This window comes from Taurulus bubalis, assembly GCF_910589615.1.
Source record: "Taurulus bubalis genome assembly, chromosome: 18".
In the NCBI taxonomy this organism is placed as follows: Eukaryota; Metazoa; Chordata; class Actinopteri; order Perciformes; family Cottidae; genus Taurulus; species Taurulus bubalis.
The window spans coordinates 1890103-1914352 of NC_136606.1; the positions used below are offsets into that span (position 1 = coordinate 1890103).

Sequence of the window (24250 nt, forward strand, 5' to 3'; positions counted from 1 at the left end):
GTCGAAAGGAGTCAGCTGAGGTGGTTCAGCATCTAGTCAGGATGCCTCCTGACTAGGATGCCTCCATTAGAGGTTTTCCAGGCACGTCCAACTGGTAGGAGACCCCGGGGAAGACCGAGGACACGCTGGAGGGATTATATCTCCCGGCTGGCCTTGGAACGCCTCGGGATCCCAGAATGAGCTGGAAAGTGTTGCGGGTGAGAGGGAAGCCTGGGTCGGCCTGCTGAACCTGCTGCCACCGAGACCCGACCCCGGATAAGCGGCTGATAATGGATGGAAGATAATTAAAATGATTGTTTCTGTCGTTTAAAAAAGAAAAGAATCAAAACTAGTAAACCCTTCTCTGGCTCCAGCTTCTCCTCTGATGTGATCCTCAACCGTTTATATTCTTGTGCGTAATCCATAACATATTTTCTTGCCTCACGTGTTTCCTGTGTTTGTTCCGACAGTCGTCGTCTGATTGGAAAAGAAAATTAAATTCTTGACGGAGCTTGTTTTGATTATTCTCAACAATTCTCATAAAAAGACAAAAAACAGCAAAAGTATCCTGATTAAAAACACAACCAATGAGCCGCATGTTGAATTTAAATGACTTACACAGACAAATCACTACGTGTGGATTAATCCGCCGCTGAAAGTAGTCCCCAACAAATGCTCCAAGTCTTCCTGTGTGTTTGATTTAAAGGAAGATGCATGTGTGTTTATTAAAGGGACAGTGGGTAGACTTTGGTTACTCTGCTGTAGTTCCAGATACACAAAGAACTACAGAACATCCTCTCAGAGGTCATCCAGACCATAATAACCCAACTTCAGGTCGTCACAGTTTCAGAAGCCTGTAGAGAACTACGGTGGCCTTCAGGTGGCGCTAGAGGAAGTTTGGTTTGGAGAGAGATGAAGGACTCGCTAAGGAGTCTGAGGTTCATGTTTCATACGCTGATGACAACATGAGGCCCTTTAACATTTAAAGGGCCGGCGTGCGTCCTCATGTAGCAACCAATGGGCTTGGAGCTGAGAGACAGACAGGAAGTGTTGTTGGTTTTAGTCTCTTCATGGGATTTGTTGACGGGAAGGAAAAAGAGGACATTAATATTTAATATTTTACCATTAAGTTATTATTTTTACCGTATTATAGATATGATCATTATTAGTAATATAATTGTTATTAATATTTTACCATTAAGTTATTATCATTACCGTATTCATTATATTATACTTATTATCAATATCATCATATTATTATTATAATGATATTATTATTATTGTCAGATTATTATCACATTGTTAATATAATTCATTTTTTAAATAATTACCTGATTATTAATGTTTTTTATTATGAAAATATTATAATTATCAATTTATTATGAAGATATTATCATCATCAAATATTTATTATTATTATTATCATCCTTAGCTTTCTGCTGAAATGATCCGTCTGCAGACACACAATGAACTCCTTCATGAGACCCTGAGTTCAATCAGGAGAGGAATGTGTTCACCTGCTCACACACACACACACACACACACAGTCACACACACAGTCACACACACACACACACACACAGTCACACACACACACACAGTCACACACACACACAGTCACACACACAGTCACACACACACACACACGCACACACACACACACACACAGACAGACAGACAGACAGACAGACACACACACTCTCTTTCCCATTCTCTCTCTCTCTCTCTCTCTCTCTGAGTGAAAACACATTTCAGTTTCCCGTAAAGCTTAAAGTTACTTTTGTTTATCTGCGAGAGAGAGAGAGTGAAAGAGAAAGAGAGAGAAAGAGAGAGAGAGAGAAAGAGAGAGAGAGAAAGAGAAAGATAGAGAGAGTGAAAGACAGACAGCAGGAGATGTAAAGCTGCTCGTGGTCACAGACGGAGATGAGGTCATATGTTGTGTGAGATCAAGGTCATGAGTCATCCAGGTGAGCTTCACCTCCAGAGAGACACTATGGGATCACATCCCTTTGTCTCCTCTCTTCTTTTGTTTACCTCCTGGAAGCAGAGTAAACATGTGCAGCGTTCACTCAGAAGACGTTCATCAGTTGGAAAAAACACATTTAGCGGGACAGAGAAAAGGTTCTCAGCTCAAAGTTCATGTCAGGCAGACGGCTGCTGGGTGGACGGGTGAACTGGGTGGGTGGTTGGTTTGTTTGTTTGTTGGTTTGTTTGTTGGTTTGTTGGTTTGTTGGTTTGTTGGTTCAAGGCTCTAACAACCGTCTCCCTGCAGTCTCTGTCTCAGCGCTACCAGAAGCAGATCTCCTCGGCCGTCAGAGGTGAGAACCAAACACCTGCAGCTGTTTGTTCTGTTTGTTCTGTGTTCGTGGGCACATCGTCACCGCCTCTCCTTCCTCTCCTCCTTCCTCTCCTCCTTCCTCTCCTCCCTCCTCTCCTTCCTCCTCTCTTTCCTCCTCTTCCTCCTCAGACGAGGTGTCTCGGGTGCTGCCTTCGCTCGTGGTGGTCGACCGGGCGTCGCCTCGCCACAAGGTCGCCGCCCACGTCACCGGCAGCTTCCTGCCACAGCTGGAGCGCGAAGGAGGTGAGGAGGGGAGAAGGAGGAGGCGAGGGAGGAGGTGAAGGAGGAGTTGAGGAGGCGAGGGAGGCGATGGAGGTGAGGGAGGAGGTGAAGGAAGAGGTAATGGAGGAGTTGAGGAGGCGAGGGAGGAGTTGAGGAGGCGAGGGAGGAGGCGAGGGAGGCGGCGAGGGAGGAGGCGAGGGAGGAGGCGAGGGAGGCGGCGAGGGAAGAGACGGCGAGAGCGGCGGCGATGGAGGAGTTGAGGAGGCGAGGGAGAGGTGAAGGAAGAGGTGAGGGAGGAGTTGAGGCGGCGAGGGAGGCGGCGAGGGAAGAGGCGAGGGAGGAGTTGAGGGAGGTGATGGAGGAGGTGAGAGAGGCGAAGGAATAGGAGGCGATGGAAGAGTTGAGGAGGCGAGGGAGGTGATGGAGGAGGTGAGGGAGGCGAAGGAATAGGAGGCGATGGAGGAGGTGAGGAGGCGAGGGAGGTGATGGAGGAGGTGAGGGAGGCGAAGGAATAGGAGGCGATGGAGGAGGTGAGGAGGCGAGGGAGGTGATGGAGGAGGTGAGGGAGGCGAAGGAATAGGAGGCGATGGAGGAGGTGAGGAGGCGAGGGAGGTGATGGAGGAGGTGAGGGAGGCGAAGGAATAGGAGGCGATGGAGGAGGTGAGGAGGCGAGGGAGGAGGTGAGGGAGGCGATGGAGGAGGTGAAGGAAGATGAGGGAGGAGGTGAAGGAGGAGGAGAGGGAGGAGGGAAGCAAGGGAGGAAGAGAGGTGAGGGAGGAGGTAAAGGAAGATGAGGAAGGAAGTGAGGAGGGAGGAGAGGAAGGAGTCATCTCTTACGTGACCTCCTGACCTCTGCTGTTGTTGGTTCGGGTCCCACAGCTCCGGCCTCCTCCGGCCGGCGGGTCCAGGGCCAGAAGATCTCGTGGTGGGAGGGCAGGCGGGGTCTGGCCTTCCTGCAGGACGTCCTGCTGCAGGACGGGGAGCTGCTGCTGCCGCAGCCCGGCCTCTACTACGTCTACGCCCAGACCTACTTCAGACACACCCCCACCCTGGAGGGGGGGGAGGGGGGGGGAGGGGGGGAGGCCGCTGCTGCAGTACGTCTACAAGAAGGTATTTATACTGTAGTACGTCTATAAGAAGGTATTTATACTGCAGTACGTCTACAAGAAGATATTTATACTGTAGTACGTCTACAAGAAGGTATTTATACTGCAGTACGTCTACAAGAAGGTATTTATACTGCAGTACGTCTATAAGAAGGTATTTATACTGCAGTACGTCTACAAGAAGATATTTATACTGTAGTACGTCTACAAGAAGGTATTTATACTGCAGTACGTCTACAAGAAGGTATTTATACTGCAGTACGTCTACAAGAAGATATAACAATAGCAACAACAATAACAATATCAGCATTGTGGTCTTATCCTGAAGTTAAGGTGAGCGGGCAACTAATGGACACCTGTTATTGTAATTCGTCACATTATTTCTCTCCTTAACATCCCGTTAGGGTTAAAATGACCCGAGTGTGTGTGTGTGTGTGTGTGTGTGTGTGTGTGTGTTGATGGGTCATTTTGACCCCAAGACAACGGGAGGGTTGAAATGACAGAGCTAACAGCTAACCGCTAACAGCTAACCGCTAACAGCTAACAACTAATGTACATTTTCATCTTCACCATCTTTTACTGGCGGAAAAGAGCTTCCATAGGACAACCAATAACAACCTGCTTGTGATTCTAAGTGAAAGCTAACGCTTATTATCAGCATGATGAAGAGTTTATGTTTTAGTTTAGTTTGATCAGACGAACGTCTGAGAGTCACAACGTGAGTCCTGCTCATTATAAACATGAAAACATTTATTTTTAATGATGCAGCATTTCTTTGACTTGGAAATCGTATCGCCGTGCTTTGTGTGTCCGTTACATTTGGATCACAGATGTGCCGTCAAGGAATTTAAACGAAGACCAAATGTGATGTTTTCATGAAGAAAAGGAGGTTTTGTCTCTTTGCTCTCGAATCTTTTCGGCCATGTTGTTTTAGAAAAAGAGATTTCTTCATTTTCCTTGAGCTGCGAGAGGTGAACTCTTGGAACGCTAGAGTCACGAAGGCCAAAGCGTTGGTGAATGTTTTTGTTAATCAAACGCACACCAGGAGGAGGAGGAGGAGGAGGAGGAAGAACAAATCCTCGTCTCAAAATAATAATCACACCGGCGATGTGAATTACGCAACAGCTGCAGCGCTTCTTCAATAAAAGCTTCTCTGGCTTTTATTGTGAAAGGCGAGAACAGAAGGAGTGGATCTGTTCTAGGGAGTAATACAGTTTGCTCTCTTTTTTTGGAACCAGGGGCTCGTTGTTGTAAACTATAGTTTATGTGTTTTGAATTTGATTGGTTGATGCCTTTTTATGCAGCAGTAAAATGTATTATATTTGCATTCCATGTGAAAGTATTTACGATAAAAACATCAAAATCAATGTGCAAATAAATTGCGCCACAAAAGCGATCCAACACCGTTGGTTATCAGTCAGCTGCAGAGAGGAGAACCAGTTAGTTCAGGAGAAACATAGAAGTGAAAGAACGAATAGCTTTTGATCCCATTTGAATTGGGACTTGAAACGTAGCAAAGTTAGCTCGCTAGCTAGCTAGCATGCCGAGCAAACTACCATGTTGGAGACGGTTTCACAAAAAACTAATTAATACGACGACAAACTTTCTTGTCGTTGCAAAATTAGCTTTTAAATTTACAAAACATCCGTATTTGTCTTTGTATAAATATTTATTTTGAAATAAGCTCCCATGGGTGAGAGGAAAAGGGGCGGGGCTTCTCTATTCTCTGGTTGGTCTTTGAACGCCTCACTCCCGACGCACTCACCTGCCCCCTCTGCCGCCAGGTGGGCTCCTACCCGGTCCCCATCCTGCTGATGAAGACGAGCCGGACCTCCTGCTGGTCCCGGGGCTCCGAGTTCTCTCTGCACTCGGCCCACCAGGGCGGTCTGTTCCCGCTCGGCGCCGGCGACCGGCTGTTCGTCACGGTGACCAACGCCTCCGCCGTGGACATGGACGAGAAGAGCAGCTTCTTCGGGGCGTTTCTCATCAGCTAGGCGCCGGGAGGCGGGACTAACAAACTGACTTCCCCTAAATATGAACCCTCATGAAGGACTGCAACAGGGAGTCCCGGGGGAAGTCCGTCCGTCTTCTTTTCCAGGATCGCAGACGGAAAGAGATTTGACACTTTGATTGGAGAAGAGTTGATGGGATGATATTTGTATTTGAGTGTATTAAAGCTTGGAATCCACAGATTAGAGTTTTCGTTGTACAAACATTTCTTTAAGGCAGAACGTTTTTCAAAGGGACCACGAGGTTGAATTCAGATGCCATTTTTTTGTTTGTTTGCTCTCAGCTGTTGTGCACCCAAAACATGCAAAAGGACTCGAGCTGTAGCGCCAACTACAGGCAGCAACCTCTGAGTCAAAAAAGGGAAAAAAGTTAAAGCTGCATTCTCTCTCCTGACCACCAGGGGCGACTCCTCTGGTTGTATAGAAGTACATGCTTCATGTGTTAAAGCTGCATTCTCGCTCCTGACCACCAGGGGGCGACTCCTCTGGTTGTATAGAAGTCTATATAAATGACTCTAAATGACTTGATTTATTCCCTCAGTAAACATGATTATGTCTCAATCTCTAGTTTCAAATCTTCAATATATAACGAACAAAAACCAAGATGGTGAACTCGAGGCTCCGTAACGATCCATCTTCCTGATTTCATAGCCAACGGGTCTGCCTCTAAGAATTGTTTGTATGGACCTCTTTAATCAACTGAACATTAGAGATTATCTCAGTTTGTGTAAAGACGTAAATATCGTGTTACATTTTGTGTTTCTATTTTTCTATTAAGCCTCTGAACTCCGGCTCTACGTTTAGTCGACAGCCACGTTGAGACGCTAACGGCGTGAGATCACCTCCTCTTCCTCCTCTTCCTCCTCCTCCTCCTCTATAATAACTCTGCTCTTTAAAAACTACGTCTTTAAAACTACTCCCTATTAAAAAACACTCCCTATTAAAAACTACTCCCTTTTAAAAATTACTCTCTATGATAACTACACTCTTTAAAAGCTAGTCTCTTTAAAAGCTAGTCTCTTTAAAAGCTCCTCCCACCCATCAGGCTGTTTTCGTTGCCAAGAATGAGTTAAAGCTCCTTTTTAAATGAACTTTAGTCTTCATGAGAAAATCAATGCATTTATAAGGATGTTCACGTTTTCAAGTTTTAAGTTCTCCTTTTTCCAATGTGACATGAATGCATCATTTGGAGCGCTGATGTGAACACGACCTTTTTAATATGTTTGAATGTATAAACCTTAAAATGTTTTTAATCCTGGTTTAGAGCGATCAGTGGATCCAGAGAAAGATCTGCTTCTGTTTCGATCACCGATTCATCGTTAAAATACTTTTTCATGCAGAAATGAGAACATTTTGAGATTTTTCCTGCTTTTCATCCGTTTGATATCATATTTAAAGTGAATATCTTCGGCAAAACGAGACATTTAAAACTGGGATAAACGTCCGTCACCACTTCCTGACTATTTATAAATTAAATCGGCAGATTTCTCCATTTAATGAAAAAGGTGTTTGAGCCGATGATAGAAATACTGCAGTGTATTTGCATTTGCAGGAAATTATTATCAACTATATAAAGAGCAGAGTTTTTAGAGTGTAGTTTTTAAAGAGCAACATTTTTTAATGGCCGTAGTTTTTAAGTTTTCTCCAGACAAGTGTCATGCATCCTCTGAGAGGCTCCACCTGCAAGATATTAAAACAAACTGTCCACAAATCAAGTTTTTAGTCGACGAATCTTAAATCTGAATCGTTACCAGATGAACTAAATGTGAATGTAACTAAGCACACACACACACACACACACACACACACACACACACACACACATAATATGAAGTATTTATCTGTATGCTCACTCTTACAATACTGCTGAATCACTAAACATAATAAAAGCTTTGCTGCAGAAGAAGTGGACAAACATTGAGTCCGCCGCTGCCCTCTAGTGTTCATCTGATGCAATGACATAGAAATAACCACACACACTTCTGTTGGTTTTTCATTTCTTTCTTTTTTGTGGAAATATGTTACAGTTATATTACAGGTATGTAAATGCCCCGAGGGAGAACACGAAATAAAAATAAAATAAAAAAACAACGTTTGGATCGACAGACAATAAATACTGAAAATGTTGACGCAACTTATTAAAAACAGAGCGGCGGGGGAGGGGCTCTCCTGGCGTTCAGCAGCATGTGTGTAGCTTCCAGAAACAACAACATGTGAACAAACGGGGGCGGGGCTTCGAACCGCTTCACGCACTGCTGGTGTTAAGTTCACTTCCTGTTTCTCGCAGCGAAAGATATTAAAAATAAATATTATTGTAGATGTTTTCTTTTCTTCTTTTGTTTGTGTTAGGTTGTTTTAAGCAGAAATGACAAAATACAAATCAACTTTTTTTTGTTGTTCGTGTGAAAATATTCTGGTTGAACGCTGGTGGCCCCGCCCCCTTTGGCCCCGCCCCCTTTACGTCCTCCATTGCTTTCGTTTCTTTTGATGTAACTTATAAAACATCATGAAGCGTCTCTGAAATGAAAAGGGATACGTCCGCGTACAAAAAGTTATTTTCATATAAATTACACCAGTCTTTGATGAAGATGATGACGAAGACGTCTCCGTTCCTGCAAACCAAACCTTTCCCCTCTCACACACACACACACACACACACACACACACACACTCACACTCACACCTTAGCTACACAACATGCTCTGCACATCCTCACAGTAGAGAAGAAAAGTAAAGAACAGAAACGATCCCTCCTGAACGTACAGTAACGCCGCCGCCCTCCTCTTCCTCTTCTTCCTCTTCCTCCTCTTCCTCCTTCTTCTTCTTCTTCTTCTTCTTCTTCTTCTTCTTCTTCTTCTTCTTCCTCCTCCTCCTCTCCTCTTCTTCCTCCTCCTCTTCCTCGACCAGTTTCGGGCGACTCTTCATCGTCACCCTCACAGTCTCTGTAGCTGCCTTGTTCTGGCTACGACCCCCAGCAGGAGAACCGACCCCCAGCAGGAGAACCGACCCCCGGCTGGAGAACCGACCCCCAGCAGGAGAACCGACCCCCGGCAGGAGAACCGACCCCCGGCAGGAGAACCGACGCCCGGCTGGCAGGAGGGGTGCGGGGATGTGCGTTAACAACCGAGGGTTCGAGCCCCTCAGCAGTCGAACCGCATCTCCAGCGACTCGTCGAAGCCCCGGCCGTCGCGCCCCGCCCCCGACAGGAAGGCGGCCGTGACGGGCGCCCCCGTCGCCGTGGTGACGTTGAGGAGGGTGGAGCTGGCCGCCGGGCCGCGGAGCGCCGCCGCCGCGATGCTCGTGAGGTTGATGCCCAGCGTGAGCCGCGTCTGCTCCAGAGCTTTCTCCGGCACGGCGAACGCCTCCAGCTTCTTCTCGCCGTTGGCCATGTAGGAGTTCTGGCAGCCGCGGCAGACGCAGTCCAGACACGCCTGAGGGGAAGACGACGACAACAACATCAACATCAACATCAACAACATCAACAACAACATCAACAACATCAACAACATGACGCCATGGAAAGTAAACGGTCACATGACCGCAGGGTGAAAGCTCAAGAATGAACCGGCGGGATTGAAAAGCACATTTTTCTTTTAGCAAATCGGCGAAAAAAACTCTTTATCGTCAGATTTTCAATTTTCCGACGTTCCTTGAACACATCACGTGTGAAGCAACAAACAAGCGTAAAAAAAACTCTTTATTCTAATCGTCTCGTTTAAAATCTGGCCCCAAATGAAACCGTTAACTTTAAGACCCTTTAAAAACTACGATCTTTAAAAACTACGTTTACTTTAAGAACTGTTTCAGCCATTTTTGTCAAAGAAATTCAACTTCAACTCGTCTTTATGATTTATGGCATTATAACCGTTATGTCTGCCGATGAGGACTGTGTGATACGGCTGAAAGCTCCGGAGGTTTTAGATCAATACGGCTGCTCGTTTCTTTATCAACAGATTTCATTCTAATTATGAAACGCTGCCGATTCCTGGAGGACTTTGTTTCATTGACATTTTAAACAATATTTTACCACGTAAAAAAGAGTTAGGAAACATTTACAAAATACAAATATATAAGCGTTTAATTTTTATATCTGCAAAACAGCAAAGTAGAAGTATTTTTTCTTTCTCCATAGTATTTCAAACAAATAAATATATTTCTGGAACAAACGCAGATATCTGAGTTGAAGCGAGTGGGAGACGTGGAGACGTGGGAGCGATGGCATAGAGGTCTAACTCCACTCACAGCCAGAGCCCTTTACGACCGCGCCGGCAGCTTTTCCTGCCCCTGAACGCCTCACAGGGAAACTAATTAGTCATAAAACCGAGCGTCGTTAAATGCTCTGAGGTCCAGTTAGTCGGTCGTTTAGATGGATGATGCCAGACATTAACTCAGTGGTTCTCAAACTGTGGGGCGCAACCCTCTAGTGGGGCGCGGAGGTATTACAGGCGGGGCGCAAAACGTAATAAATACATGTTGAAATGCCTGCACCGTCATTGAATTGTTTCCGTTACGCCGTTAACAGGCTAGCTTGCGCGACGGCCAAAAGATTCTTGCCGTTTTGCCAAAACCAAAACAGCAGAAGAGCGCATCTCACGGAGATCGGCTGTTTGTTGGGGGTGGTGGGGCGCGAACATTTTTGCGAACCACGGCGTTAGGGGGTGGGGCCTCACCTTGCGGTTGGAGTAGCAGGGGCAGCGCTGCCCCCTGCAGGTCAACACCGACGGATTCTGCGTGGCTCGGCCGCACTTGCAGCCCTTCTTCTCCACCGGCTTTTTATACAGCGGCTTCGAGGGGCTGGCCGGGTGCGTCAGCGGGTGGGGGTGAGGGTGGGGGTGCGGGTGGGGGTGCGGGTGGGGGGGCATTCTGTCGCGGGGTTGCGTGCGAGGCTTGGGGGGCCCTTGCCGTGCCTTGGTGTAGGCCTTCTTGGGGCCCCCGTGGTGCTCCACGGTCTTTTTCAGCGCCTTGTTGGAGACGAGCACAGTCTTGCCCACCTTGGGGGGGCCGCCGTTGGGCACCGGGTGGGGGAGGGGGTGTGGAGGGGGAGGGGCTAAAGGGAACTTGGGCTCCTGCTTGACGGTGGCGGCGAGGTTCGGGTGGTGGGCGGAGCCGTTGGCGCCGAGGGCGGGCCCCCGCAGGAGGATGGCGACGGGGAGGGGCCGCAGCTTCTCGCTGTCGCTCTCCGAGCGGGAGCGCTTGCGGTGGAACCGAGGGGCCGCGTGGGGGAGGGGGGGGCCGCGGGGGAGGCCGGGGGCCGAGGGAGGGGAGGAGGAGGGGGGCGGAGGAGTCGGGGAGGCAGTGGGGCCCGTTGGGCTGGGGGTCCGGGTCGGGGTCCGTCTCCAGAGTCCGGAGCACCTCCTCCACGCTCAACAGCAACGGGCCCCCGGCGGGTTTCAAGTCCTCCCCGAAAGACGGGAGGTCACAGAGCCCCGCCCCCGGCCCCGCCCCCGGCCCGGCGACGCTCACGCACACCGGGACCTCCTCCGAGAAGCCCTCCTGCTGGGCGACGCCTCCGCCCGCGTCACCGAGCGGCCCGTTGCAGCCGCGCAACCCGTTCACGTCCCCGGGACGCGGCTCCTCGGCCTTCGGCTCCTCGCCGCGGGCCGCGTCGTCCTCGGCCTCCGGCTCGCCCTCGGCCAGCGTGAGCCCCTCGTCGAGGATGGCCCGGAGCTCCGGCGAGTCGCCGGCGGCGCCGGCTATGTGCGCGGCGAGCGGCGACTGCGTGATGTACAGACACAGCTTCCGGTAGCAGCGCACCAGCAGGGACAGCTGCCGGTTCTCCTGGAAGCGGGAGTAGTCCTTGCACCAGCTGCAGGACGGCTTCAGCTGCATCCGCCGGCCTCTGCAGCCGCGGCACACCGAGTGCTGGCATGCCGAGTCGGTGGGGGCGACGGGGTCCTGCAGCAGGTCGCCTGCAGGCGGGAAGCAAAGACCACGTTCATACACCAGATTTAAAAGTCATAGAAATTTGGTTTAAAGTCATGGAACTCCACTACACATTGTGACCAGTGGATCCATGACTTTCAACTCAAATGTCATGACAAACATTTAGTGAGATCTGGGTGTAAACAGTAAAAAGTGAGTAAATGTAGTATTTAAACTAACAGTGAGAATACAAAACATACAGTAAACCTTAAATGACTCAAATGAATGAGACAATAGTTTGATTAAAAGAATAAACATAGACTTTGTTTCATTGACATTTTAAACAATATTTTACCACGTAAAAAAGAGTTAGGAAACATTTACAAAATACAAATATATAAGCGTTTCATTTTTATATCTGCAAAACAGCAAAGTAGTAGTATTTTTTCTTTCTCCATAGTATTTCAAACAAATAAATATATATATAGTTTGATTAAAAGAATAAACATTTATATAGATGCCTGTATGTATGCCTGCTTATATTTTGAGTCTTTCTTTTAAAAGCATATTCATTATTTCAAACTCAGCGTAAATGAACGACATGAACACATGAATATAACACATTTACATGACTTTTACTAAACTTTGGGGATTTTATTTTTTTCAAGGACTTTTTCCAGGCCTGGAAATAACCATTTTACAATGACTAAGAACCCTGAAAGGCGCCATCAAGCATACGTCTCCATAACGCTCAGGATTGACAGACTTCCTCCTCCGTGGGTTTCTTCCTGGCGGGCAGCGCTCCAGATGCATGACAACCGCCCTTTGAGAGCTTCCTTAGCAACGCGGCTCAGAGGCCGAGCAGCTGCAGTTCATTCATGAGGAACGGCCATCGCTCACCAGCAGGAAAGCTATGTTTACCTCCATGCAAGCGCTGCTTTTTGTGGAATATTTTGCTTATTTATAATACTCGTTCATCTTGTTGCACTTCACACGATGCTGCTGTAAATCTGCAGGGCTAATAAAGCATGATCTTACCCTCTTTATTGGGTTATTATCTGCACAGTGGAGGGGATATGAATATCTCCTGCACCTCCCCGTGTATCCACTCACCCAGAGAGAGACCTGCTGCATTACGCATCAGACATGAGGTTTATTTACAAGCTGCCTTGCTCCTCCCACTTTGTGCTAAACATCCGTAAAGTGTGTGTGTGTGTGTGTGTCTAAATGTGTTTTGCATGACGGGTGGAGGAGGTGGAGGAGGAAGAGGAGGGTGAGGAGGATCAGGGTGCACAGACTGCTGTTCACCACAAACCAGAGGAAGGCCCTCAGAGGGGGTGTGTCACGATGGGAGTTGCTGAGTGCCACGGTGCGTTCAGGGCGCCGCGGAAATGGCGGCTTCTGGAGTTCACAAACACAGTGGCGGAGGAAGTATACACACATTTACCTGGGTAAACAGAATAGTATTAAGCGTCATATATATATATATATATATAGTAATGACGTTAATATATTAGGTAAGATGTAATAGTATGAGACTTATTTAGAGGAATATATTTGATATTTGAACATCACTTCTTAAAACCTTCTCTATGTCTTTATATCAATGTTTTTTATTAATAAATAAATAAATATTTTATTTATTTCACCATGTTATTATATTGTTGCATTTTTACTCTGTACTTTTTATTTGTGGACTTGAAAGGTTTTTCCATTTATATTCCCACATAAACAATTATAAATATATACAAATAATATATGTATCAATATTATTTTATAACGAAATATGTTTTGCAAAATAGTACTTTTATTTGTCTGCTTTTATTAAATTGCCTTGAAAGACGTTTCCATTTATTTTCCCACATTAACAATTATACATACACATAATATAATATATATAAATACTATTTCATAACGAAATATGTTTTGCAAAACATTTGAGCAATCGTCGATATAATGAATGACTACAATATAAATGTATTGCAGTAAAATAAAATTGAAAGTGTCGATAGAGATATTTCCGACTGCACGTGAACGCAGCGTTATTTAAAGGCTCGCTCCCACAGCTGACAACAAACAGCCCCCTGTACGCACGTATTCCTCTCACGTTCAAATACATAATCAAATAAAATACCACACACACACACACACACACACACACACACACACTCTCTCTCTCTCTCTCTCTCTCTCTCACCGCAGACCAGGCAGGACAGGGACTGGCGGAAGAAGGGCAGCAGCTTGCAGAGCTCCGCGAGGGCCCGGGGGTCTCGGGGGTCGCACTGCAGCACCGAGCGGCTCGCGGACACGTAGAGAGAGGTCGCATTCACCGGGTTCATCTCCACTGCGGTCCGTTAAGATGCACCCGAATACCCCGAAACGTTCAAAGTCACACAACAGACACGAAAGAGACCCAAACTGCCCGGCCTCCCCGCGTCCCGTGCGCTACAAATCCCAGAATCACCGTTTTTATCAATGGAGTCTGGTGGCTTTGACGAGCGCATAGACGGGCGCAGCGGGCGTCAGATCGGTAAATCCGACGTTTGCGGCAGCCTGCGCGTGCGGCAATCGAGGCTACTCATCCCCAAATTGCATCGAATCCCGCCGTGGGCTCGTCCGGGTCGGTTCGGCTCGGTTCCCCGCACTTTTTACTTCCTATCTGCAGAGAGAGCTGCAGAAACTCCCGCGGGCCTCCTGCAGCGAGGACCGGGCGGCGCAGCCCCATCAGGCCCGGTATTGCGCGACTGTCCGCGGGAGGGTTTCTTCAAGCAGGCGGCTTGTGCTGGAGGAAAACAAACAACACAAAAACAGGCCGGAGGCACCGGGCTCTGGTGACGGCCGGGGCCGCCCGAGTGGCACCGGGAAGCCGCTACAAAGCAGGCCGCTGACCCCCTCCTCCTCCCGGGATTAGCGGAAGTCTCGCCGCGGCGGGGGAACCGGGAACCACGGCCTCCAGAGCGGCACCCCCGAAGGAGAATTACACCCGGTTATTTGTGTTCCTTTGCTATCGTTAGCCGCGGAGTATTCCTCGGTACGGTTCCGGCGCTTTTTCCCGCACGCGCAAACAAGGGGGCGCTGTTGCTCAGATCTCGCGAGAGCTCGCGTGACGCGGCTAATTTAAAAAGAAACGAGGGCAATAAATCCACAGAAGAGAAATAAATCACTCTCAGACTTTGTTGGTGTTAATATGTGAATATGTGCGTGATTTTAAAGTTATTAATACTTTTATTTTTGTGTGAGTCAAAGTGTATCTCACTTTTTATGCAGTTTTTTTAGTTTGGGTATGCACTTTTTGAGGAAAGTGCCTAAAAATAGGTGTTTTTTTAAGATGTTTTCAGAAATGTTAGTTATTAATATGTAATTTAGGCATTCTGTAATGGTACCTTTTAGTGAATTTAAGAGAAATCTACAGATGTAAACAGACAAAAGTAGTAACATACAACAACTTCTCATTTACAAACACCAGCACACTCATTTATGAATGTAATTTATGAGAAGCTCCTCCATCTGCTTTCTCTGAACTGATGATTAGTTAAAAAAAATGAATTAATGCTACATTTAGACAACTATTAAAATAATTATAATAATAATGAAACTCAAAAATCTAATTCAGAGTTTTTTTTTAATTTCATGACAGCACACAACTTTACTTTTTCCTCTGTTTCTTTTTGTATTTTTATTAAAGCATGTATTTTAAGAGTTGTTTAAAGCCTTTTTAGTTCCTCTGATGCTTTCACAGACGTATGCAGACGTAAATCCACTGCAACAGTCCGCTCTATCTGCTGATGAAGACCAGGAGAGTGGTTGAAAGCTCCGGGGTGTGGACCCTTGAAGGGACGCCACTTGGTCAGAAGTGTTCTCTAAATATCTCGGCTGCGTTCCTCTCTGAGTCGTTCCTCTTTCGGGTTCCTCAGCAGCGTCTCACGCCGTTATGACTGTTTCTGAGGTTATTATGGGAACAACGGATGTTTAAAAATAAATGTTAAAGTCTAGGGGACGTATTATTAGTGTGACTTATTATTAGTGTGTCTCTGAACAGGTCTGTGAGTTTGGGTGATTCCCGTGTTTTTTCTCACATGAAATACCAAAATGTCTTTCCTACTGAAATAATTAGTAGAAAATACTTCTGTATTAGCAATTTATATGTATATATAAATATATTTATATATAAATATGTATATATGTGTATATATATAAATATATTTATATATATACACATATATATGGAGATGCATGGACATATATGGACACATATGGACATAAATGGACACACATGATGGACACATATGGACACACATGGACACACATGGACATATATGGACACACATGGACAAACATGGACATATATGGACACACATGGACATATATGGACACACATGGACATATATGATGGACACATGGACACACGTGACGGACACATATGTACACACATGGACACATATGGACATACATGACGGACATATATGGACACACATGAACATATATGGACACACATGACGGACACATATGGACACACATGGACACATATGGACACACATGACGGACACATATGGACACACATGGACATATATGGACACACATGGACATATATGGACACACATGGACATATATGAACACACATGGACACACATGACGGACACATATGGACACACATGGACACATATGGACACACATGACGGACACATATGGACACACATGACGGACATATATGGACACACATGGACATATATGGACACATATGGACACACATGGACATATATGGACATATATGGACACACATGAACACATATGGACACACATGGACATATATGGACACATTTGAACACACATGGACACACATGAACACATATGGACACACATGGACACACATGGACATATATGGACACATATGGACACACATGGACATATATGGACACATATGAACACACATGGACACACATGAACACATATGGACACACATGGACATATATGGACACATATGAACACACATGGACACACATGAACACATATGGACACACATGGACACACATGGACATATATGGACACATATGACGGACACATATGGACACACATGGACACACATGGACATATATGGACACATATGACGGACACATATGGACACACATGACGGACACATATGGACACGTGACGGACACACTCTGTGTGCGTCTTGTCATCGCCACAGCGTGATTATTTCCAAGGAACATTCTGCGCGACAGCAAGACTTCCTCTTTTGTGAGGAGCTGCAGTATAAGAGCTGCTCCAGCTCATCATCATCATCATCATCACCGCCAGCTGAGACCTGAAGATGTGGACGTCGCTCGCTGCCCTGGCCGCCCTGATGCTGCTCTCTGCCTCTCAAGGTAAAGCTCCTCCATTCATGGGGAACCGGCTTCAGTCTTCTGGAATTTGAATAGAACACAGAAATGATGTCAGGGTAAAAAATCTATCCTAATGAAAGAAAACTATTACTTTCAGTGATTGTTCAAACAATAATCTAAATATTTGCTAGTTTCAGGTTCTTAAATGTGATAATTTGCTGCTTTTCTCCTGCGTATATGATAATAAACTGAATATATTTGGGAAGGAATTTAAAAATGTTCCTTTGGGCTCAGAGAAATGTATTTTCTGACATCATTGGCACGACATTTAAGCTTCAGCGTTTACTTACAGAATACTTTTAATAACTGCTTATTGACTGAAGGAGTACATCTGTATTGCATTATGAGGCTGAATTTCTCACGATTTAAAAAGTAATGCACATGAATGTTTTATTTCAAGTCAATTAACAACCGTGAACAACTTCTTGTTAAATACAGTTTCAATAGTTTAGCTAGAATTTGTAAAATAAAACCTAATGGGAAGCATCCTCATTTTGTGATGCATTTCACCATTTGATCAAAGCGTATTTCATGATGTATTCTTCTTCTCTGTTTCTTATGTTTTATTTAGTTTGTGCGCATCTTGTTGTCATTATCTATTGTCATATTTTTTCTTTTCTTTTTTTGAAATGATCTTAGCTTATTTTTCATTGTTTACTCTTTGTTGTTATTTCCTGTTTTTTTTCTTAAGGGCAAAGAAATTAACCTTTTAGAAACTCTTCCCTAGAGGGGAAGACTGAGCGATTGTTATATAAAACTATAAATCATAACCCAAAACTGCTGCAGTTGGATGTATTGAACACTATAAGTAATATACAAGTGAAATATGTGGTTTGGTACATGAGAAAATTCAAATAGCATTCAAATATTGGGCAATGGGCCCAATGCGACCTCGCCTGAATGTTCTCTGGTCTAAACCCTCTCTAACTTTGTTCTGCTTCACTTTATCAAAGTCAACCTTTGCAGAGAGAATGTTCACATATTGAGCTATGATTTGGGTTAGAGAATGTTCACATATTGAGCTATGATTTGGGTTAGAGAATGTTCACATATTGTGTTATGATTTGGGTTAGAGAATGTTCACATATTGAGTTATGATTTGGGTTAGAGAATGTTCACATATTGAGCTATGATTTGGGTTAGAGAATGTTCACATATTGAGTTATGATTTGGGTTAGTGAATGTTCACATATTGAGTTATGATTTGGGTTAGAGAATGTTCACATATTGAGCTATGATTTGGGTTAGAGAATGTTCACATATTGTGTTATGATTTGGGTTAGAGAATGTTCACATATTGAGTTATGATTTGGGTTAGAGAATGTTCACATATTGAGCTATGATTTGGGTTAGAGAATGTTCACATATTGAGTTATGATTTGGGTTAGAGAATGTTCACATATTGAGTTATGATTTGGGTTAGAGAATGTTCACATATTGAGCTATGATTTGGGTTAGAGAATGTTCACATATTGAGTTATGATTTGGGTTAGTGAATGTTCACATATTGAGTTATGATTTGGGTTAGAGAATGTTCACATATTGAGTTATGATTTGGGTTAGAGTTGGACCTTACAGCTGCATCATTTCAAAGAAATAATCATCCTGAAAGTGATTTATTTATAGGTGGACCTGAAACCTTTTCATTTTGTTCTGTGTGTCATCTTCATTTACTCTTAACCAGAAACATATAGACTGATATTTACACGTCTGAACAAAATCTCACATGTGCACCTTTTATTATAACAGCAACATTATTCAAATAGCCCTAGTGGTTGCAGAGATACAGCCTTTTAGTTTGTGTATGACATTTTCGAGGAAAGGGCCTAAAAATAGGAGGTTTTAAAGATGTTTTCAGAAATGTTATTTTTAAATATGTGAATTAGGCATTCTGTAATGGTAACTTTTAGTGAATTTAGGAGAAATCTTCAGACACAAACAGACAAAAGTAGTTCAATAAACACCTAAATGAGTATTTAGGAGCTTTTCTTTCTGTTTTTTTTCCGTTCATTATCTGTATGTCATGCAGTGAGCAAATATATTATCTAAGGAGTACAGTGAATCAGGAGACCATGTAATGGCACCTCCCAGTTAGTAACAGGTGTTTCCCGCTGTATTGATGAGCAGAAGTAGTGACGTAGTGCTGAATAAAGAACGTTTCCTCTCCTTGTGTTTGCAGCCGATTCCTCCGGTCAGATTGTTCCTTGTTGCAGCAACTTCAGCTCCAGGAGGATCCACGTCATCAGAGAGTGTTACGAGCAGAAACCCCGAAAGAACTGCAGCCACGCCTTCCTGTAAGCATGACATGTGGTTATGACTCCTTCCTGTAAGCATGACATGTGGTTATGACTCCTTCCTGTAAGCATGACATGTGGTTATGACTCCTTCCTGTCAGCATGACATGTGGTTATGACGCCTTCCTGTAAGCATGACATGTGGTTATGACTCCTTCCTGTAAGCATGACATGTGGTTATGACTCCTTCCTGTAAGCATGACATGTGGTTATGACTCCTTCCTGTCAGCATGACATGTGGTTATGACTCCTTCCTGTAAGCATGACATGTGGTTATGACTCCTTCCTGTAAGCATGACATGTGGTTATGACTCCTTCCTGTCAGCATGACATGTGGTTATGACTCCTTCCTGTAAGCATGACATGTGGTTATGACTCCTTCCTGTAAGCATGACATGTGGTTATGACTCCTTCCTGTAAGCATGACATGTGGTTATGACTCCTTCCTGTAAGCATGACATGTGGTTATGACTCCTTCCTGTGATTATTGAGCTTGTTTTTGGTCCAGTTGGTTGCTGGAGGGAATCTGTGCATTGCTAAATGTTTCCGTGACTCCAAACTTGTGCTCTTCTGGAGAAACAACGGAAGGAAACTGGAATGAACACGTCGTGCATCTCTGTTTTGCAGGATCGTGAACAGGAAGGGCCGCTGGTGCGTCAAACCGGAGGCCGCGTGGCTCAGAGCGAAGATATCGACGGTGAGAATCAAAGCATCGCTATGAGTTTACCACTTAGCAAACAGGAAGTCACGGTAAACACCAGAGAATCCAGTTCTGGGGAATCTAAGTTCTGCCTCTTGTGACTTTCACTCAAATCACTAAAAAGAACATTTAGGGAAGAAATAATGTCCCAATTGTGAGGTACTTGTACTTTACTTGAGCATTACCATGTTCTACTTCTTTATACTTCTACTGGGTACATCTCAGAAGTACCATGCTTACCTCCTTACTGCACTATGTTTATCTGACTTTAGTTACTCATAATCAACTTATTTTACCCTCAACCTGGAATTTAAATGGATTATGTTGGAATCAGAATAAGAATCAGAATCAGAACCATTTATTGCCATGTATGTTGTCACATATAAGGAATTTGTCCTGGCGGGAGGTGCATAACATTTAACATTTAACAATAAACAGGGTGCAATAACGGGGAGCATGGATATTTACAATTAAATCTACAGTAGAATATAAAATTAAAGTTAAAATAAAGTGCACAGTCAACAGATAGCAGTACTTTAAGGTGGGATGTAAAATGATAAAGTGGCAAGTGCATTTAAATAACAAAGTAAAAATACTGGGTATAACTCAATGTAGTTTTACTTAATGACAGATAGTTTCGGCTAGTTGATCGCATCAGATTAGATACTTTTGTCTCATTTCAGATCAAGTGATCTGGTAATCAATACGAGTATCAGAATATGAAGCGGTTACATTACATTGACATCGACACTTTGTCCTTTAATTGTATTAAATGTGTAGCAGGTGCAAAAAGCAGAAGAAAATACAAACACACTTTCTCAGTACAACACATTTTATTTTAAGGCCTTGTCTAATTGTGCATTTCCTTGTTTCCTTTCCTTGTTTCCTCTCCTTGTTTCCTCTCCTTCTCTGCAGGGAAAACTACGCTGTCCTCCTGATCTGTCGTTTTAAGAGAAGTCCTGAAGATAAAAACTAAACGTCCCAGCGAAGCAGCTAGGATATTTTCTGCTGGTTTACTATTTATTCTTTACTATCTTACTATTTAAAATCTAAGTTATTTTTTGTATTTACATACACAGCTATAAAAACTGAATTGTGTGGCATTATTTTTGAAATGTTGATGGCAGAGTTTGTTATTTTTTTTAACCTGGAACCAAAAACAAATCATTGTAAAATGTATTTATTAAACTGAAGCATGAATGGGCTTTTTGTGCTGACTCGTTTCTTTCAAACCAGACCGTACGGATTGTAATAAAGCAGGTAAACATATCAAAAGATAGATATTCAGATTGATAGAGAAGTGACATTACAACACAGACAGAGAAACAAAGGTTCAGCTCACTACAAAGAGACGGTGCAGTCTGGTCACAAGGTGGCGATGATCATGCTGATATTTTGGATTATTCTGTTGATATATGTATAGTATATATACATATATTTATATACAATATTGTTAGAAGAAAAACTTATTTACTCTTAATCAACTACTGTTTCACAGTTATGTTATGAATCACATACTGTGTGAAGGCGTGTGCTTCTCATGTGACCTCCTCTCCTGTTAAAACATGCGTCTGCTTTAACAGTGACCTTCTGATGGTCCTGAGATGCGGATGCCTCCATGTCTCTGTGTGAAGAACGTGGTGCTCCTTGTTACCATGACCATGCCGATGCAAACCAACCTGAAGAGTCATGGGAGCTTCTGAGATCGAGTCATTCATGTATTTAAGAGATAGCTCTCTCATTCATGGAGCAGTCCAGGATACGCTATTGACATATGTTGTGATTCTGACTCTGCTCCTCTTTGCAAAGAATAAATGTCCTGATCAATGATTTTACCTCAAGGTGTCGAGTACATATTGGTCCTTCGAGCCGGACTCAACACCTGCCCTCCAGAGAGTCTCTCCTGAAGCCGCACAGGGAGTCCAGGACTCACAGAAAGCCCTCCGCCCTACAACTCAAGAGTGTAGTTTGGTGTTTTGAGAGGCCAGGTTTGACTGGAGGAGAGAGGAGTGACGAGAGATCCGTTTTGTTTTTTCACCGACCCAGTGAGGAGATCATTTCAGGTGCGTATGTCTTAAGTGTCTGTTCTTCGGTAAAAAGGTAGATCTCCCAGATGTGTAGCAGATTTTAAAAAACTTGACATTTCCGCATCATTGCCAATAATTAAACTTATATTTAAGAAAGGGGGTGGTTAATATGTTTTAGCTAATTAAAGGGGGACGTCTGGTGAGAATAGGGTGCTAAGAAGCAAGGAGCAATAAAACGATATTGGTGGACCGGCTTTATAAGCCCAGGTGAGCGCTGCAGCCTTCTGTTGTAGTAGAAGCTTCGCATTCAGGTCTTCTGGTATTGGGTTCATAAAACCTTTCTCCTGGCTTCTAAGGATACAAAAAACTCATTCGACGACCCAACGTCAGAAGAGAAGAAAGGGGTGATGTGGTCTGTTAAATCATGTGATCAGTATCATTGAGTAGGACTGCTACCACCGGAGACGGGAAGTAATTACGTTACAATGAATATTTGGCCCCCCAGGTGAAAGAAGAAGGGGGAAATGTACACAGGCTCAAAAGCGGGAAGCAGGTTTTAAATGATGAGAGGTAATTGATGAGATTGGGGACAATCAAGAAGAGGAGTGGGTAAGGAATCTAAGGCCAGGCAGAAGGGAAGACAAGGTGGAAAAAACTAAATAAAAATAAAAAGAGAAACGAATAAAGTATGGGGTCAAACACCAGCAAAGGGAGTAAAGAGCAAGAAAATTACAAGAAGTGTGAACAAAACATGACTAACTCTTGTAAACTGTATCCAAGAGATGAGGTGGTGTGCGGAGGCCAACTCCTCCGTGATCTTGCCCATGCTTCCGCTCCTCCTGCGGCAGTGATCTCACCATCCAGAGTCTCCTCCAAAATGTTCCACGCCACTCTCTCCACCTGCCACTGCGGCCCGGACACGCACAGCCGGGATGCAGCTACAATAGCGGACCTGTTGTCTGCATTGGAGATAGCAAGAGGAGTGGAGCGTGGCCGGGGACGTGGGCGCGGGAGGGAGAGTGGATGGAAGGAGGACGCCACAGAGAAGGGAACTTGTTTCCGCTGTGGGAAGGAGGGACACCGGAGGCGGGGCAGCTGGAAGGGACGGAAAGCATCGGAGACGCGTCAATGATCCACTTCAGCGGAATCACAAGGTCGTACAAACACACACATGGGCCTGGGGACACTGAATCAAAGAAATATAAAAGTGTTTGTTGCAAGAGGGAGACCGTTTGTGACTAGATATAACATAAAATAATATTGTTGGTTAATTCCAGAACATACAAATCTGTTATTTGAACCTCAGAAGACAACAGATTAATAAAATGATAAATCAAACGCAAGAAGGCATGAAAGTAGTTTAGGTTACAATAAAATGACTGCTACCAGACTATGGTTATAAATTAAACCTAGCCACCACAATCTATTACGCAGGAATTAAAGAATAAAAAGATATGAAGTGGCTCCGCCATTTGGAACAACAACAAACGAGGGACATGCGCACGCTGTCTTTCTCTTAAAAACAAAAATACAAGAGCTGGTTCTTTAAAGCCTTACGGCAAAAATAAGAATAACAAATCTTTACTGAGGTAATATGACATTTTTTTGTAGAATAAGAAGGTATTGTGAAAATCTTACCATCTTTTCTCAGAGGAAAGGCTGCTAAACTAGCTAAATGCTACAACTCCACAGGAGAGTCAGATTTTCCTCTGGTATGTTCCAAAACAATAGATAAGAGTGCAGAGACGGGACTCTGGCACTATTTTGGAATTCTTTGGGACAATAAAGTAACAAAAAGAAACTGCAGCTTTGTGGAGAGAGAGAAAGAAAGAAAGTAATGTGAAACTGTTTAAAGCTGATGAAGTACAACACATGACCGTATTGAGAGTTGTGTTACCAAGAACTGCCTATTAGGCAAAAAGAATTGATGAAGACCATTTTACTTTTGAAGTTCAACACTTCATTAAATAAAATAATAAAAAGAAAATATGCAAACAAGTGCTCCACAGCAAGCAAAATGAATAAGAATAAACATAGCTGTGGGAGGGATGGGGAAAGGGTTCTGAAGGTTTCCTGAAGGTAGATTAGTATTACCTTAAACAATACATAGAGATACAGCTCTTGTTAGCCATGTGGAACTATGGCTAAGCAGGTGGGAGGGTATCTAGGAAGGTGTTTAAAGCATATGGCTTTAAGGTGTTTAAAGCATATGGCTTTAAGGTGTTTAATGCATATGGCTTTAAGGTGTTTATTGCATATGGCTTTAAGGTGTTTAAAGCATATGGCTTTAAGGTGTTTAAAGCATATGGCTTTAAGGTGTTTAAAGCATATG

General features: G+C 44.2%; 2 protein-coding genes across 2 annotated transcripts in view; one reads left to right on the forward strand and one right to left on the reverse strand.

Moving 5' to 3' along the window:
- The window catches only part of LOC306750653 (tumor necrosis factor ligand superfamily member 10-like), an 8666-nt gene extending 2541 nt beyond the window's left edge, over positions 1–6125 (forward strand). Inside the window, 5 exon segments of the mRNA XM_079234116.1 lie at positions 2252–2297; positions 2447–2560; positions 3419–3605; positions 3607–3649; positions 5430–6125. Coding sequence (XP_079090242.1) covers positions 2252–2297; positions 2447–2560; positions 3419–3605; positions 3607–3649; positions 5430–5639 — 600 coding nt within the window. The 3' untranslated portion in view covers positions 5640–6125.
- Positions 6126–8794: 2669 nt separating this feature from the next.
- LOC306750648 (E3 ubiquitin-protein ligase MSL2-like) lies at positions 8795–13901 on the reverse strand (the record flags this gene model as incomplete). Its single annotated transcript, XM_079234111.1, is given in 4 exon segments — positions 8795–9085; positions 10325–10883; positions 10885–11563; positions 13714–13901. Coding segments are annotated over 4 exon segments (1671 nt in total). The 5' UTR covers positions 13856–13901.
- Between the last annotated feature and the right edge of the window lie 10349 nt (positions 13902–24250).